The sequence below is a fragment of the Varanus komodoensis genome, unplaced genomic scaffold (genome assembly GCF_004798865.1).
Source record: "Varanus komodoensis strain SLA01 unplaced genomic scaffold, ASM479886v1 scaffold25, whole genome shotgun sequence".
Lineage (NCBI taxonomy): Eukaryota > Metazoa > Chordata > Lepidosauria > Squamata > Varanidae > Varanus > Varanus komodoensis.
This window is the reverse complement of record NW_025335661.1, coordinates 13,116,648-13,133,762: the sequence shown is the minus strand read 5'-3', so window position 1 is coordinate 13,133,762 and position 17,115 is coordinate 13,116,648. Positions and strand designations below refer to the sequence as shown.

At 39.1% G+C, this 17,115-nt stretch overlaps 2 protein-coding genes across 7 annotated transcripts in view; one reads left to right on the top strand and one right to left on the bottom strand.

Moving 5' to 3' along the window:
• Positions 1-17,115, top strand: part of PFN2 (profilin 2) — a 58,511-nt gene that overhangs the window by 27,540 nt on the left and 13,856 nt on the right. The gene's annotated exons all lie outside the window — the stretch shown is intronic.
• Positions 1-17,115, bottom strand: part of RNF13 (ring finger protein 13) — a 44,541-nt gene that overhangs the window by 13,949 nt on the left and 13,477 nt on the right. For 4 of the 6 annotated variants that reach the window (XM_044433030.1, XM_044433033.1, XM_044433031.1 and 1 more), the window contains exons 4-6: positions 6,714-6,839; positions 2,749-2,851; positions 484-574 (exon numbers count right to left, since the gene is read on the bottom strand). In XM_044433030.1, the coding sequence (XP_044288965.1) occupies positions 484-574; positions 2,749-2,851; positions 6,714-6,839 (320 nt within the window). Of the gene's footprint in view, positions 1-483; positions 575-2,748; positions 2,852-6,713; positions 6,840-17,115 lie in introns of those variants that run through there. The other 2 variants (XM_044433029.1, XM_044433034.1) reach the window with 2 other exon arrangements.

The window sequence follows — 17,115 nt, the reverse complement described above, 5'->3', positions numbered from 1 at the left end:
AGCAATTTAACATAAAATCTTAAGTACATGTACTGGTAGTTATATTATTCATTTGCTGCATCAAGCCAAAGAGTACAGCAGGTTACAATACCCTTTGCAAAACTCAGACAAGTGTGCATTTTGATGGAGCTCCAGTTCACATACTCATGTAAAAGTGCAAAATTAGGCAAGTCTGCATCCAAATGCAATTACTTTCTGCCCTACCCCTTGTGCTGGTCACAAGAATTCTCCAAATGGCTTAGTCAGGACCAATCACAGAAGTCATGACTGCATAATACATAATAAAAAGCATACCTGTGCTGTTGACAATTAATTTTAAGGACTTGCACTATACATGTTAGGGTAGCTGAATACAAAGCAACTCGCCTATGGATTTCCTATATCCACATTCTTCACCAGAAGTGTTGTGCAGAATGTTTTCAACAAGTCATTGAAAAAAATTTCCCCACCAAAGGCTAACTAAAGTTTTTAAAAAATGCATACCCTTTCTCGTAGGTGAATTCTTCTTTAAGAGACTTAGCGGAAGATTCACCAATAAAGACAGATGGAATATCAATCTTCTTTAAAATACCAACTGAGTGAAGAAAGAGAAAATATGACTAGCAACAATATAATGAATTTATGGATATAGTACTTTTCATAATTGCTGAATATAAGAAAATCACCTTTAACACAGATTTCTCAGCATGAGTGAGCCACTTGGTTAGTGCAGCAAAAGCGTCTTCCTACTCCTGCTGAGCTTACCTGGGCTACTACCAGTGATAGCTACTCTACCAGTGCCCAAGTTTCTTTTAAAGCAGCTCTTCTGACATGGCTAAGCAGGCATTTTTGGAGGCAGTTATATGCAGTTTCCATGACTGAGTGTGTCCCTGTCAAAAAAACGGTTGTAAAAAAATCCCCTAACTTTTGACATCTGTCATGTATTAGCACTCCCATAAATGGGGTGGGCTGCACTTTTCCTCTTTCTGATGCTCATAAAGGCTCAAGAGAGGGTGTAAAAGCTGGAGGATACTGAGCAGTATCAGGTCCAACCTCAAAACCTAAAGGCTCACGCTATAAAGGAAGTGATCTATTCACCACTCTCTTTTGCAAAGACCTTTTTGCAGCCTAGGTATCTGCTTGGCAGCTTGCCATTTGCCAGATCAAATGAATGCAAGGGCAATGCCCATGGATGGTGCCAGGGCACTGACCAGGCAAGGCTTGGTGTTTTGGGAAGCCAGACTTGTAAGCTACCAACAAGAAATTTGTACATACAAATTAACGAAACTTTGTGCACATCTCTAGCAACAAAAAAGGAGCAAACCTGTGGCAGTTTTTCCAATGAGCCACTTAGGCACTTTGGAAAGACTATTACTATCCTTTCAGAAACTGTGACGCATGATCTCTGGGAAAACCATGATCTCTGGGAAAACCGTGTGGAGGGAGGGGAAATGCTGCAGTGACTGCAAAAGAAGCTACGATTGAAGCAAGCAAAGTAGGCAAGGCAGCAGCCAATTCCTGAGATACCAGTGGTAAGACCAAGGAGAAAGGAGAGGGAAAACCCACATTAAGCTTAAACAACTATCAGGTGCACTTTGGGCTGTTTCACAAACAATTGATACTGTGCAGCTTATTTGCAGGGTGTGTTGTGGTGCCAAGTGATCGTGACTACTGGTTTCTCAGCATGCAGTGTGTTTTAGCAGATAAACTCCAGCTGAAAAATATTTTATTATTAATGTAGTTTCAGGAGGTATCCATGTGCAAGCAGATGTATAGACCCCCTCCCACAAAGAGAGAGAATGTGATGGATTCTTTGTTATCCACAATAACACAAAATAGTTCCCTGAATCTTGCCTATGTCCACTGAGCAACTATATGAAAATCTAAAGGTAATACCAAATTCTATTCTCTAAGTACAGTCACTGTTCTCCTCTTTTCCTCACAATAGTTCCTCTATATTCCCCAGCTCCACTCAAATAACTGCTTTATTTCCACCTTTGATAAAGGGGTCATGGGAGTACTTTTTTTTTTTAACTGATGTCTGATTTGTATTTGCTCGCTCAATTCTGGAAGCAACTGACAAGGCTGGGAGAGAGAACAGGACGTGTAAGACACAGGGTTTCCTACTCCTCCTGAATCTGAACCATGACCAAAACTATTTTCAGAGCACATAAATTTTATTTTTTTATACTACCCTTCCCCCAGCAAAGTGGGTTCCAGAGCTCTGTACAAAGATAAAAACGTCAACCATACAATAAAATGGCAGTCTAAATATGAGATAAAATGAGTCATCAACTAGTTAGTCATGCCAAAATCTTAAAAACCAATTAAAATGCTCAGGCAAACAAAATGTGATTTTTAAAAATTACGGCCCAGTGGAACAGCATTAAACCTCTGTCTATAGCAGTATGGCATTGGTAGCTGAGTATTTTGACTTCAGAGAAGGACAATATAAATCCTAGTTGCAACAACACATCTTTGAAAATGTGGTTGCCTTATGTTTACTAAACAAAATAGGGCTGACATACCAGGCCTGAAAGGTCTACTAGTGTCTTATTCTGGGGCCAGTACAATATATCTGCAGTGGTATTGTTCTGGTTATGCAATATGCTTGGTATTTGGATCTAATAAGTTATACTCCCTGAAGTGGAATTCTTACTGCATACAGTAAAATTTTCATTAAGTTGAATAGATTCTGAAGTTGTTATTCCATAACTCCAGAGATACAGAATAGTTCTCAAACAGGAGAGAAGTAATACCTGTACTTACAATACCTGTACTTACTGTCTTGAGATCCCATGCTAATGAGCTCATCAGAATCAACATTGTGAACTATGGCTGCCTTATAGCCAGCTCTTTGTGCATTCAAAACCTGCAAGCCAGACAAAAAGCTTGTTGATAAACAATTGCTTAGAATTTGAGAATAACACCTCCCTCTCCAGAATACTTGCTGCATGCATTACCAACATTGACAAATAAATCTGCTTTCATTTGTGCAGTATTCTGATTATTATGTAAAATAGCCACAGCTATGATGTGTATATATGCATATGCACCTCAACACACTGCTTTCATTCCCCTTTTACTTCATACCCTTGTCTACATTTCATAGAAGCCTCTGAGAATCAAGCTCCATTTGGCTGCATTGCCACCCTGAGCCCACTTCTTGATCACATTGAAGTGTGACCAACTCTTGAAAGCAGGCTTTTGTAAACCAGATTTTAAGAAGCCTGTTAATACAAAGGGCTGAACTGCAGACTCAGCTAACAATGCAGGCCCCATTAAAAATCAATGGGACATGTTAATCATGATTTGACTCAAGTTCCATCCATTTCAACAAGAATCAGATTCAACTTAGTCTGGATCCAATGTTTATGCTTGTTATCCACATCAAACATGCAACTGTCTGTTTCCATTTTTCAGGTGAGAAGCTGAGGCTGAGAGGTTTGCCCAAGCTTACCAGTTATGTCCATAGCTAAACTACGGCTATGGCAAGGGGCGGCATAGAAATGTTTTAATAAATAAATAAATAAATAAATAAATAAATAAATAAATAAAATAAACAATGAAAGGTGTAAGTCAAGCCAGCCACATGCAAAATCATCCTGTGACTAAAATACAAAGAGGAGCATAATTAGCTCTTCCTGTTCCTGCTTTAAAGAGGTTTGCTCTTTAAATTCTCTCACTGCTAAACATGAGTTTTAAAACTCCTTTTAAAAAATGCAGGCTCTCAAGACATCAACTTGAAAAATAAGTTTCACTGTCTTCAGTGGGAGTGACTCCCAGGTAAGTGTGCTTAGGCTTGCAACCTTAATTAATCTAGGTGTTGCTGAAGCAACACCCTAAGCAAAAGCTTAAGTAGTTTAAAATGGGTGAGAAATGTGTAGCCATCCAGATGCTGTTCAATTTCAACTCCCATCAGCCCCCACCTTGTGCTAGCTACTATTCTATAACAAAAAGCATGCGCCTTAATTGCATTCACACAATTACTATCATGTTTAATGTGGTCCACAGTTAAGCAAAATCAGGGGACTGAAAACAACTAGGAGCAAGAACAAGGGAATGCCATATATAAAAATATTGCCACTGAGTGTTTAAAAACACAATCAGATGAAATTGTGATCATTTCCCTCTGACTTCTCCTTGCAACAGTCCTCCCATCCCCTCATTCTTAATGGGCAATCTTCCTCTCTGCTTTTTTTTCTAAAGCCTCTGTACTTTGTACATGCTCAGATGTTCCTAGACTCATTCCTTGCGCTGAAGAAAGGTTTTTCAGCTGAAGAGCTGAACATCTAGCTGTAATTAATCTCTTAGGAAAGAGAGAAAGGATAAGGGAATCTTAATCTTTGCTGGTTGTGAATGATCTTGTTGAAAAAAAATGTACATAACTGTCTGTTCCTGTAAAGAATTACTTATTTGATACCCTCTCAGGGCAAAACGAAGGACCACATTTTTTCCTGTTTTGGTTGTGTGTTAAAGTAGTCCTGTAATTCCAGAACAGTTAGGTCTTTCACCCATGATTTTAAGAACTGAAAGAAACAGTAGTGCTGGGATTGTTATGTGTGAGTTGAGCCATGCAGGGCTATACAAGCTCTTATCACTTCAAGGGCCATTTCATTCTGTAGGATTTTTTGCAAGGCTAGTATAACTATAACAGACCAATGCACAAAGCTGTCCTCCTTCGTTCAGCTTGGTGAGTCACCAATCAGCCATGCATGCTCCATAACCTGTTGCCCAGGTCCCTACACACATCCTGTCTTCCAGACTTTATTAGACTAAGATGTTTTGGTTTCCTACTCACTCTAAAATATGATTGTAAAACTGTTCTATTGGATTAATTTACTCCATCTAACAAAGGCTTTCAAAGCTCTTGTCATCAATCCATATATTATTTATTCTTTAGTGAATAATAGAGATTTATTCTAAGACTACTCCATCTTCAACGTGGTTCACTTTTGAAAACAAAGAATATTGGAAGTAGAAACATAATAAGTAATGAACAGCATTCCATGCCATTAATACTATTCAGCTGCAAAAGGGTAGGAGTACAAAGTTTAAAAGTTTCCTGAAAGTAATGTCTATCATTAAAGTAACTTTCCATAAATTGGGACCATTTATTCAAGTTTGAAATTCTGATTGAAATTTGACCTTAAAAATTACACCACTTACTCAGCAACTAAGTAAGTGGATTTACTTCTATTATTTAAATGTCTAGATGCTAATATTTCAATTTTGAATCCACAGCTTCAAAGCTGGTTAGATGAGGAGTAAGCAACATGTACATCAGGGATACAAAACCAAAACTGGACAGGGTGGGATGATCCTCCACCAAGTCCCTCTACAAGCTGTCTATCGGATGGATGTGTCCACACGCACTGCCAGCAGGGGACATTTCTACATCAACCCAACACCATTTGCTCCTTCGCCAAGTGCTGGATGGATCTTCTGTGACTAAAAATAATGGTGATTTCTCTCACTGCCTCTTCTGAGCTCCTAGTAGGGAAAGGGCTTATGGAAAGGAAATAGCACTGCCAAGGAGATAGAGCCCACACAAGTGGGACGAGACTCTGGGGGCCACATTAGGCCTGTGGGCTTGAGCTTTTGCACTCCTGGTCTACAGGGACGTACCCAGGAAATGGTCATGAACCCACCAAACATTGTTAATCATACTGGATATTAACTGATGTGAGATGCAGCAAGATAAATAGAAAAAAGACACCCATGGAATTATTTGGAACTTTTTACAAAACGTCCACTGTAAGGGACATAACACAAACCTCTGTATATGACTACAGGTGCCATAAGATGCTAAAGGAACAATGATTTGATGAACAGGTTAAATTAGCAATCATTAAATGTACGAAGTATTGTTTCAAAACTGGCCATATCAAATAGTCCTCTATAAATCTTGGTTCTTAAAAAGCCTTGCTTTCAGACATTTTGAATAGGGGTACAGAAAGTTTAGAAATCTCACAAGTAAATTTAGATGCTTTCACTGTCATTAACAGAACCCTATTCTGAATCATCCAATGGCTCACACCCTTTTCCTGGTATTCTTAAGCTGATGAACAACTGTCCCATAGAATCCATACCACACTATTGCTCCAAATTTAGATGATGGATTGATTTAGCAGCCAGAGACAACGGATAGCATGACTGTAAAACCACAATTACACCATTGAACCTGGAAGAGCAGAGTCACCAGCCACCTCATACTGGTCCCACAAGCCTGTGTGAGGGGACCTGTCTCACTACTTGGCTGCAAGATCACTCAGCTGAGCAACACTGGCGTTGAGCAGTAAGGAAGTGCCATCCCTTCACCTGGCAAGCTGCTACCTAAGACGAGGGTGGGTGGGCACTTCTCTATGTCAATGGCACACACAGGTGCAGAGAGAAGAGCCCCTCCCCAGCTCATATCCTGCCCTCACCTGTTGCAGCGGCAGCAGGTGGTGGAACAACTAAGACAATATTTGGCTGGGTCTCCACCCACCCACAGACTTTACCAAGGGTTAGTATTTCATTTTGGTTCAGATGACACACTAGGCCATGCTGGTTTCCCTTGACTCATCTACAAGCCATGCCTGGTAAGGCCGGTTAACAAATCTCAGGAAGGAGGATGGTTCAGTCACTAACCCCCATCCCTGTGGCTTAGTGTGTTATGTGAACTAGCCAGCAGCAACCTTGAAATCCTGTGAAATGAGCCCATATGCTTAGAGACTTGATAAATTACTTACCTTTACATCAAAGTTGCAATCAAGTCTTCTGATTAATACAATGAATTCATGGGAGGAATTGTCCCTCAATGGTGGAGGGGTTATCGGTTCACATGCATTCTCAGGTTTTGAATTTATCAGAAAACCCTAGGGGGAAAAAACCATTAAATATAGCATCAGCTTTTAAGCAATAATGGCAGAATCAGTCAAAGCTTTTTATTTCTGAGTTCAAAAACATGACATGAAAATTAAGCAGTAAATATAATTTGCATATTGTTCAAATTGGCAGCTGGGCAGACCTATACACGTAGCAATTTTGTCAGGTTGCTGGTGAGAGATTCACAGTTTTGAATGTTTCTACAGTTTAAACTCCTCAAATTAAAAATTAGCATGCAGGATAAAGGATGAGTTAAAATCTCTTCCTGTTATGTACTCATTTCTTACTTGTGCTGGGGGCTGTTAGCAAAAGACAGCATTCAAAACTGAACTGTACATTTTTGAAACCTTTGTATGATGCTTTGCAGAACTTTGGATTTATGAAGAGGAATTTACAAAAAGTGGCAGCCATATTCGAACATTGTTTTCAGGCATCAAGTTAAACAAGCCATTCTATTATACCAGGTTTCTACCACCAAGTTCTCCTGGCAAGTATAGTGAAAGTATTAGTCACCTTCATGAACCTCTTTTTTAGATAATTGGTAGAAAATTAAGTTCATCATTCTTCACCAACTTTTTTCTGGAACAGAAAGCTAGGCAATCAGTATAAGAATAAAAACCATCAATGGAGAAGCACTCAGGAGGATATCCATTCAGCAAGTTTAGATCTGAGGCTTACAAGCAGCAAACAGGGTGTTTAGAGTTTATTGGACCATCTTCAGGCAATACAGGGAAAAACTCATTTAGTAATACACTCTGTTGGAAGACTTAAGACACTTAACATTACATCCCTGGCAAGACCAGTGTCCATTCTCTATATAGCATTGGATGTGGGAATCTGAAGGCAATCTCTGTACTCAACTATAACTAACAAAGTCTTCCACAAATTAACAAATTCTCAAAGATCTCTTCAGTGTGTATGAAATACGTATGAAGGCTTTGGCCTAGAGATCTGAATGCTGTTGTTACATGGATCAGTATTTTGCCTAATAGTACAATTATCACCTTATATAACTTCAGTTTTTTATTATCTCAAATTGTACCCCTCCCCAGTTTTCCCTTTCATTTGCCATTTTATTTTTCATGTCCAAGGGGCTGCTAAAGAGTTAGGAAATCTGGTAGGAGCCCTTCAGGTTCTACCTGGCAGTCCTTACTCTGCAAGTTCCCTTTGCACATCACCAAAAACATGCAAATACACTATCAACACTTGTTTTAATGGCCTATTTTCATAAAGTGTCTTCAGGACCTACATTCCACATTTATTCTCTCCTACCAGAATATTTTTAAAGCATTCTCCAAATGGCAACTCCCTTACCCAAATCTGAGAGAGACTGAAAAACTAATTAAACAGTTATTCTGCTGTGTTTGGAATCTACAGAATCTCAGGCTTGCTAAAGGAATCTGTGGGTGTATAAAGCAGCTGGCCAAACATGTTGCTTCATGCAAAATTTCTATACTGGTTTTGTTTTAGAGGAGTTCTTACAGTGCCCTCTAGTGGACAACACTAGAGTTAGTGTATACCCAATACTTAGGTATTTAGTACCAGACTGAAAAGAGAAAGGGTCTTTGTTCAGTATTTCATGGATTTTTACTCTGCTCATTTGGGTAAAAAAAAACTAATCTCTTGCTGGTCCGACACTTCTTGGGGAAGGCAGAAAGGTGGGCAACGCTAACACCATGATTGTGGAGGTGCCATCTGCCAACTGCTGATATGTACTTATGGTACTTATGTATGTGCTGGAAAGAAATGCTAGAATTCCCTTTCTTCTCAAATGACAGCTATATTCCTGAAGCCATCACTGCTAAGATAGTCTGCTTCTGACCAGGTTGGTTTAACTTGGAGTCCTGCACTTGAGCAAGGGGTTGGATCTGATGGCCCTCCGACCCCTTCTAATTCTACTATTATGATTCCAAGATTAATCCAAGACTGCATATAACTCACAGAAATGCCCTAGCAATACCAATCAAGTTCTGGAATCATTCGTGAAGTATGGTATCAGTTGCTGGGATGAGAGATTCTTCCTCAAGATTCTTATTATTTTTCTATGGGAAATCAGCTACACAATGGAAAAGAAAGAGCATTCTGGTTTTTTTCATGGGACACATCAAGATGTTAGGATAGAAGTCACAATATTTTTAACGCACAACATGGAAGTTGGAAAGATATTATCATAAGGGTTTGTTCAAAAAATGGTCCCAGTCCAAGTAGCTGCAGAACTACTCTTATTAGTCCATTGTGAATCAAGCAGTCTTACACTTTTGATCATCAGCTACTTAAATGTTTATCAGTTAGGATATACAGGCTTTGGAAAGAGTTGCCAGTCAACTCCACCATATTTATTCTACAAAGGTGGACATTATTTGTTCATTCATTTAATAATGAAATAATTTCCACATGATGTATAATTAGAATCACAAAAACTAACACTTATTTCGTATGCATTTTCATTGCACCTGTTTAAATTATTTTACTTTTGCTTTCCTTAACTATCTTTCAAGACTGATGTTGTACCTATACGATTAAAGAGTGATGGAAGTTTTATCTAAAAAGGGGTCACCTATGAAAGTCATCTAAGCAGAAAAGTATATTTTGCATCGTATCAGTCTCTGACACAAGAAAAGAAACCACAATTCAAATAATTCTCTCACATCCCAAACTAAATACCAAAGTACAATGTAGCTTATAAATGACAAGTTCTCAAGTATATCTGAACTACATTTCCAGCTATACTTCACTTGGGCATTAATCCAGCAAAGCAATTAAGAGTGCACTTGGTTTTAAACATAGATACAGTCTTATGAAGCTAAAGCTTCAAGTTAAATATATCTTGAGGATGTCATTCAATGTGGCTGTTTAAAGCCCTCTGAACCCAGAAGATTATGGGCATCCAATGAAGGGCAAAAGGCATATGAAGGTGAGGATTGCCTCTGTACTTTCTTTGCCCCCTTGCAGACAGTTACTTTTGACCATCTAAGTGTTTTACATCAGCTCACAAGGATAGGAGCTGCAGGCAATACCATGTTTCTTCAAAGGATGGTGGTAGTACTCTATTCCCCCCCAGCCCCTGGAATGCCCCCTCTAGTATTGTAACTTCAGAGCCACAGCCAAGACACAAAGATCTGGGCTGGATGCAAGGTGGGCAGATGGCAATCTAAAGCAAGAATCTCAATTCTGAGGTCAGAACTGGGACTCCAAATTATCCTGTAGTTGTCCAGGCAGCATTTAGCAGTCATAGGACTGCATCCCAAAGTGCTTTATTCTATTGAACCTTCCCATTTTTACAGCATTTTAAAAGCAGAATTCCACTAAACATAAAATTCAGGTGCTTTTGTTGGCAACATGACTGTAGAGGTTGCCATTAATTTTAAACATGGCAGGTATATTGAGCAACATTCATTTCATTCTTGTACTTTGTATATAACCTTGTCTATGCAAGTCTTTAAAATCTGCATTTATTTCTCAGATTACTTAAGATTTTGTCTCTCTAAGGATTTTTTGCTCCTCTACACTATTGATAGGAATGTGATTAAATATTCAAGAATGATCAAGGTCACTCAACACAGATGAGACTGTTTTTCTGTTGCAAATGTTTTAAGCTGGTCATTTTAAGAACTATTTAACTTTAAAAAATGGTTCCTGGGTTTGCTTTTTTTCCTCTTTCCCCCTCATCCATTTTTCATTTTGCATCATGCCTTTTAGATTGTATGCAGGCTGTTCTGTGTGATGTTTCAGCTGAAGAGCAACATTACTATGCATTTAATAAATTAGAGTTATTTCTCAAAACAAGTGCTTTCAATATTATCAGCATACATGGGGAATCAAAAAGGTTGTGTTTCCTCTACTCCATGCATGTGTCTGCACAGAATGAGGAAACTGTCTATTAGTGATTTGAGGGAGGGTGACTATTGTGGATTAGCATATCCATATGCAGAATAGTGAATGTAGTCTCAGAAATAAATGCTAAGTTAGTCATGTAATTACTTGTATTTGCTAATCCTCTTCAACTACCTTTCATTGTGCAGTAGTTTTGAAGGAATATAACCAAGTCTGGCTCTAAGATCATACAACTGTTTGCATGATAGAGGCTCCTACCCCAATCCAGGGCTTGCATGGATCTCCCCCATGACTCAATTTCCATATTCACTGCAATAAAGTGAAAAGGTTTTATATCTACATGGCTATTTCTTTTCAAATAGTTCCTTACTTTGATAGCAGGGCATGCACATGGAACTGAGATTTCTGTGTCACCTCTCTGAACTGCAAAGCTGCATAATGCCTGGTTTTAAAGGATATTATATAATTACATAAACATGGTACAAGCCAGTAACATTTGGCAGACAGTAATTCTCATTTTCCCAGTCCTGGGAAATAGGTGGAAAGCAGATAAATATAATATTATTAATATTAGTTTTTAAAATTCAAATCGGATGTCCTTCCTGGCCTCATGAAGCAAGAGGGCACTCCTCTTCACACTACTGGCACGTACCTCCTTGCAATTTTTAGTCAATACATTAAGTTACTCTACTTTCTACCTCCTCCTTGACCATCACCCACTGGATACTGCTCCTATTGGCTACTGCATTTCCATTTTTCTCAGCTTAGCCCTCAATTCTGAAACAGTTGCTTTAAAAAAAAAATCACACACATATATTAGAAAAGCGCTGTACAAAATTCTCAGCTTCTGAGGCTTGAAGAACATTACCAAGATTAATATTTATCATTCACATTATGGCAGTAATAGCAGCATGAGCTGGTATCTGCAAGTAGCATGTGTTAAACATTTAACCTTGAGACACTGAATGGTGCAGTTTGCTGCAATTACATTAGAAGGCATGTAACTGCAGCCAATATACAGAGAAACCAGGAATTTCTCAGAATATATTTCACTAGCAATACATGTCCCACATATACTAAAACTTGCTTGTGCCCTTCATTATTGCACATCACCTGCAGTGGAACAGATATTATACATATCAAGTTCTGGAAGTTTTTGCATTACATTTTGTAGCAGTACAGCTGCTGCAGACATCCAAGGCAAATCAATGAGTAGCCTCTGTATAGTTCCAAACCATTTATTCTCAACACAAGCAATACTGTTTTTGATGGCATTTACAAAGTAGGTTCAGTGCTGAAGTCTGTATCGTTGCCTATTGTTCTCTGCCCTAGTCATGAGAACCATGAATCACATTTCTCTGGGCTGTGAGTGGAGTGATGCAGCCATTTTTTCCCTACCGCAAAGGAGCTTGATAGTTTCCCTGTCCAACCTACTGCTGGATTAGGAAACATGTGAAAATGGGTAAAGAGATTCCCAATAGTTCCAGATATAAAAGATTTGATGATGGCATGAGAATTATAGCAAAGTTGAAACAATATGGGGGTTTAGCGAACTGGGGATTCATTTTAAGAAGTAGCATCCCTGAAGTACAAGCATGGTAAGAACTGTAATCGTGCATTAACAAATAGTCTGTTATAACATGGTTTATTTATTTATTTATTTTCCGATTTATATCCTGCCTTTTTCCTACAAAGGGCTCAAGGCAGCTTTCCTCTCCTCCTCCATCTTATCCCCACAACAACAACCCTGTGAGGTAGGTTGGGCTGAGAGTCTGTGACTGGCCCAAAGTCACCCAGTTGGCTTCATGGCCAAGCGGGAACTAGAACCCAGATCGTCTGAGTCCCAGTCCCATGCTCTTAACTACTACACCACACTGGCTCTCTATTTAAGGTTTTTTTCAGAGAGAATTTTCAATTATTCATAGAACAGTAGATTTGGAAGAGGCCAGTGCAGGATTCCAAGTTAAACCATCCTTCCCAAATGGTGGTCCAATTGCATCTTGAATGCCTCTAAGTGTAGGAGAGCCCACAACAGCCCTAGGACATTAGCCCCATTGTTGTACTGCTCTAACTCTCGGGATTTTTTTCCTGTGATCTAGCCAGAATCTGGCTTCCTGTAACTTAAGCTCATTATTTCAAGTCCTGCACTCTGGGATGAAAGAAAAGAGATCCTGACATTCCTCTTTGTGATAGCAGAATGTAAGTACTTGAAAGGCTATCATCTCTCCCCTCAGTCTTTTCTTCTCCAGGCTACGCATGTCCGGTTCTTTCAATCTCTCCTCATAGGGTTTTGTTTCCAGTCCCTGGATCATTCTTGCTGCCTTCCTATAAACCCTTTCCAACTTGTCTCCATCTTTATTAAACTGTGGTGTGCAGAACTGGACACAGGACGCCAGATGAGACCCAACTAGTGCTGAGTAAAGGGGAACTAATACTTCAAGTATCACTAATGCAGCCTAAAATAGCATTTGCCCTTTTTGCAGCCATTTTGTTCGTTTATTGCATTTGTATGCCACCCAATACCCAGAGGCTATCACATTGTTGACTTGTAATCTACAACAATTCCAAGATCCTTTTTACTTGTGGTAATGTTGAGCCAAGTATTCTACATCTTGCAATGATGCATTTTGTAGGTGCAAACTTGGCATTTGTCCTTATTGAATTTCATTCTGTTGTTTTCAGCCCAGCACTCCAACATATCAAGATCACCTGTCTTCCAGGGTATTAGCTATCCCACCCATTCGTGTGTCATCTGCAAATTTTGTTATTCATTCTCTGAACTTCCTCATCCAAATCATTAAAATGTTTTCTTTTCCAAATTTTATTATTTTCTCTACAAATCTAAAACTAAAACAACAATTATTTCGAAGACATTGGACATATTGGGTTGACATCTTATTCTTTTTTACAATCAATAACCATATTCAATTCTACATATAGTCCCATTTCTCTAACCAATAACAGAGTTCCAAGTTTGATAGGGGTATGTATCTTCCTTCTCCTTCAAAGACAGTCAATCTGTCCATTTCTGCGCAATCCAAAAACTTTTTTAAAATCAGCTCTTCGGTAGGTGGCTCTTCATTCCTCCAGTGTTGGGCAAATACAATCCTCGCTGCAGTAAGTACATGTAAGATCAAACAAATCATTAAAATGTTGAAGAGAACTGGGCCCAGGATTGAACTTGTCACCTCTTTCCAGTTTGAGAAGTTCCATTGATGAGCACTCTTGGAGCCTGATTCTGTAGTCAAGTGAGGATCCGCCTGATAGTTGATCTATCTAGCCCACTTTTAGCTAGTTGGCTAATCAGGAGATCATGCAGCACTTTGTCAAAAGCTTTGCTGAAGTCAAGATAGAATATGTCCACACCATTCCCATAGGCCATCAGGAAGGTTACCCAATTTTCAAAAACGAAATCAAGATTCATCTGGCAGGATTTGTTCTTGAGAGATCCATGTTGGCTTCTAATAATCACTGCATTATTTTCAAGGTGTCTGCAGACTAATTGCTTTAGTATCTGCTCCAGAATTTTCCCAGGGATTAATATCAGACTGACTGGTCTACAGTTCCCAGGTTCTTTCTTTTTTATGGTTTTAAAGTTCTTGCTGCAGTAGTAAATTAAATCTTATCCAGGCTTAATTAACAGGGGAATAGTTACATATCAGATGTATTATGAGAAGAAATAAAGGTAGAGCAGTCACTTAGTTACATGCCAATCCCATCCAAGTTTCCTCAGCATTCAAAATGGACTAGATTCAGTGAAGCTTGCTGCTAAGCAAGTGTGAATAGGATGGCAGGATTGCAGGATTAGCCTGTGAAGTTAAGGAGTGGAACTCAATTAGGTATAGCTTAAGTATGGTCAGATCCTTCCTCAGAGACCTACTGTTTGCCACTGTTAACCCATTGTATTTGGACAGCTCTTCGTATGTCTATGTTGTAGAAAAACATGGGGGAGAACACAAACAAATGGGGAAGGCCCACAGCTCTGCAGCTGAGCAGAAGTTTCATCTCAGGTTCAGTCCCAAACACCCCAGGTTAAAAGGAAACAGAACTGGGACAGACCCATATAAAAGGTGGTGAGGTGTTCTCGACAGCCATACTTGGCAGACAAATCAATGGTCAAACACAGCATGACAACTTCTTATAGGTGTCCAATATGATTCAATATCAGTCAGTACAGTTTCCTTCATTAAAGCCTTGAATTTTATTTTTCTTGGTAAAAAGGTGGGGGTACAAATAAAATTAAAATCAATAAATATGTGAAGTGATACCGATCCTTGTTTAAGTGATCATAGTCTTTCCAACATACCCTTGCAACTGAAAATACTTGACATAATTCTAATCTGAAGATCTCTTAGAAATTGCTTATACATACAAGCTAGGACAGTTCTATACAAACTTAGCAAGATCAATCAGATCTATGATGTCACTTTGACTGGAATACTATTGCAAGGAAACCTACAAGGATATAAGAGGAATGAGAAATGCTTACGCATGTGTGTGTGTGCACGCGTGTGCGCGTCTATGTGTGCGAGGACACAAACATCAATCACACCAATCAACACACTACTTCCTTGACTAACAGGCAACACAATAGTGGAAGGTGCTTCAATTTATATGTCCTTGAAGAAGGAAGAGAATATGTATGTTCAAGAACCAAGAATGGAAGCATATACAAAGGGAACTGGGCATGTAAAGGTAGATAGGTAATAGACAGACAAACAGACATTGTTACAGGCTGTTGAGGAACCTGACTCAAGACGACCCTATGAATGACTGCCCCCCAAAATGTCCTGTCCTTATCAGCCTCTTGGTGGCATTGCTCTTCATTTCTCTGACACTCTCAAATGCCCTAACCATATTAAGGTGTGCATCCAAGATTGGGCAAGGGGTGGGGGGAAGAGACAAAGAGAATTGTTTGGGTTGTTTTCTAAATCAGAGACAAACTGGAAGTAGTGAATCACTGGAAGGGAATGTGCTTGCTCCAACAGAGACTGAACAACCCACAGGTTGTTACCTGTGACATGAACCTATGTATCCCTGTCTTGATTCTTTGCATTATATCAGACAATTACTCTGTTATAATCCCCTTGTCAAATAGTGAACTCTGCATCATAATCAGCCTTGGAACTTATTGCTGTTCAGAAGAAAACACACAGCACAGCAGTTCTAGACATGTACACTGATAAATGCAAGGGGGAAATAATTTATTTCCTTTAATAACTGTATAGGGGTAAATGATCTGTGGGTTCATTTTCCTGCCTCACCGAAATTATAACTGCTGTGGAAAACCAGTCCATCTGGGAGATGGATTCAAGCCTAAACCTGTTGGTGTAGCATTCTCTCCACTCCTAATTTCCTGCATAGAGAAACCTTTAAAATGAGATTTTCCAACTTCAGTCTGAAGTATGACAGTCTAGACAAGTGCTGTACCATCTGCTTCTCTGAATATATCTGCTGTCACTATATTAGCTGAGTGATGGGAAATATTCCTTCCAACCTTGCTTCTTCTTTCTTTTTTTGCACTCCAGGCCTCCTGTTATCCTCATTCCTTTGCTACACTTGCAAACAACTGAATGCAAACCTATCTCCAACACCTGAAATATTTCTCAGGAAGGATGCTTCTGTTTTCTTCACAGTAAGGATATAGAAAACGTCAATAAGCAATATTGATCAAATACCTTCATATGCCAGACTACCAAAAGCTTTCATTCTGAAGGCATGTCTTAGTTTAAATATTCCTAGAATCTTAGAATAGTAGAGTTGGAAGAGGCCATGAAGGCCACTGGGTCCAACCCCCTGCTGTTCCAGGACCCTGGTTTACACCATCCCACTCAGATGGCCGCCCAGTTTCATTGTGGGTTCCAGCACAGGCTTAACAGTTCCCTGACAACATCCTTAAAGATAGGCAAGTGATTATCAGCAGTCCTTTTCTTCAGGTTTACTGAAGTTTTATTTCCCAACATTTCATCTGTTAGAGAAGAACATCTTCCTGAAATCTCCTATACTATAAAGAAAAGCCTCTGTATTATCTTCTGTTGCTCTGGGCAACTGTTGATAGAAAGTGGTTCATTCCTTCTTGTTACTGGGTACAGCTGTGCTTCATACATCAAATCCCTTGTTGCAGTTAAAATTTTAAAATACATCCTATACCCTACCCATCCCAGGTGGAAGATTTCAACCTAAGAAAATCATATACATTTTTTTAAAAAACTGCATTAATGAAGTTTCTTAATAAACACAGCTTTCCAGCATGCTATGCATACTGCTTAGCAAATACGTGATTGTGTTGCCTGCAAGGATTCAGACTTCTTTAGGTAAGAATATGTTCTAGACCTCAGGGTTGTAACACATCCTCAGATTCAGAAAATAACATGCAGAAGCTGAAAAAGTTGGCATGTATTAAGTTGAATCTGAACTTCTGAAGCAAAAGGC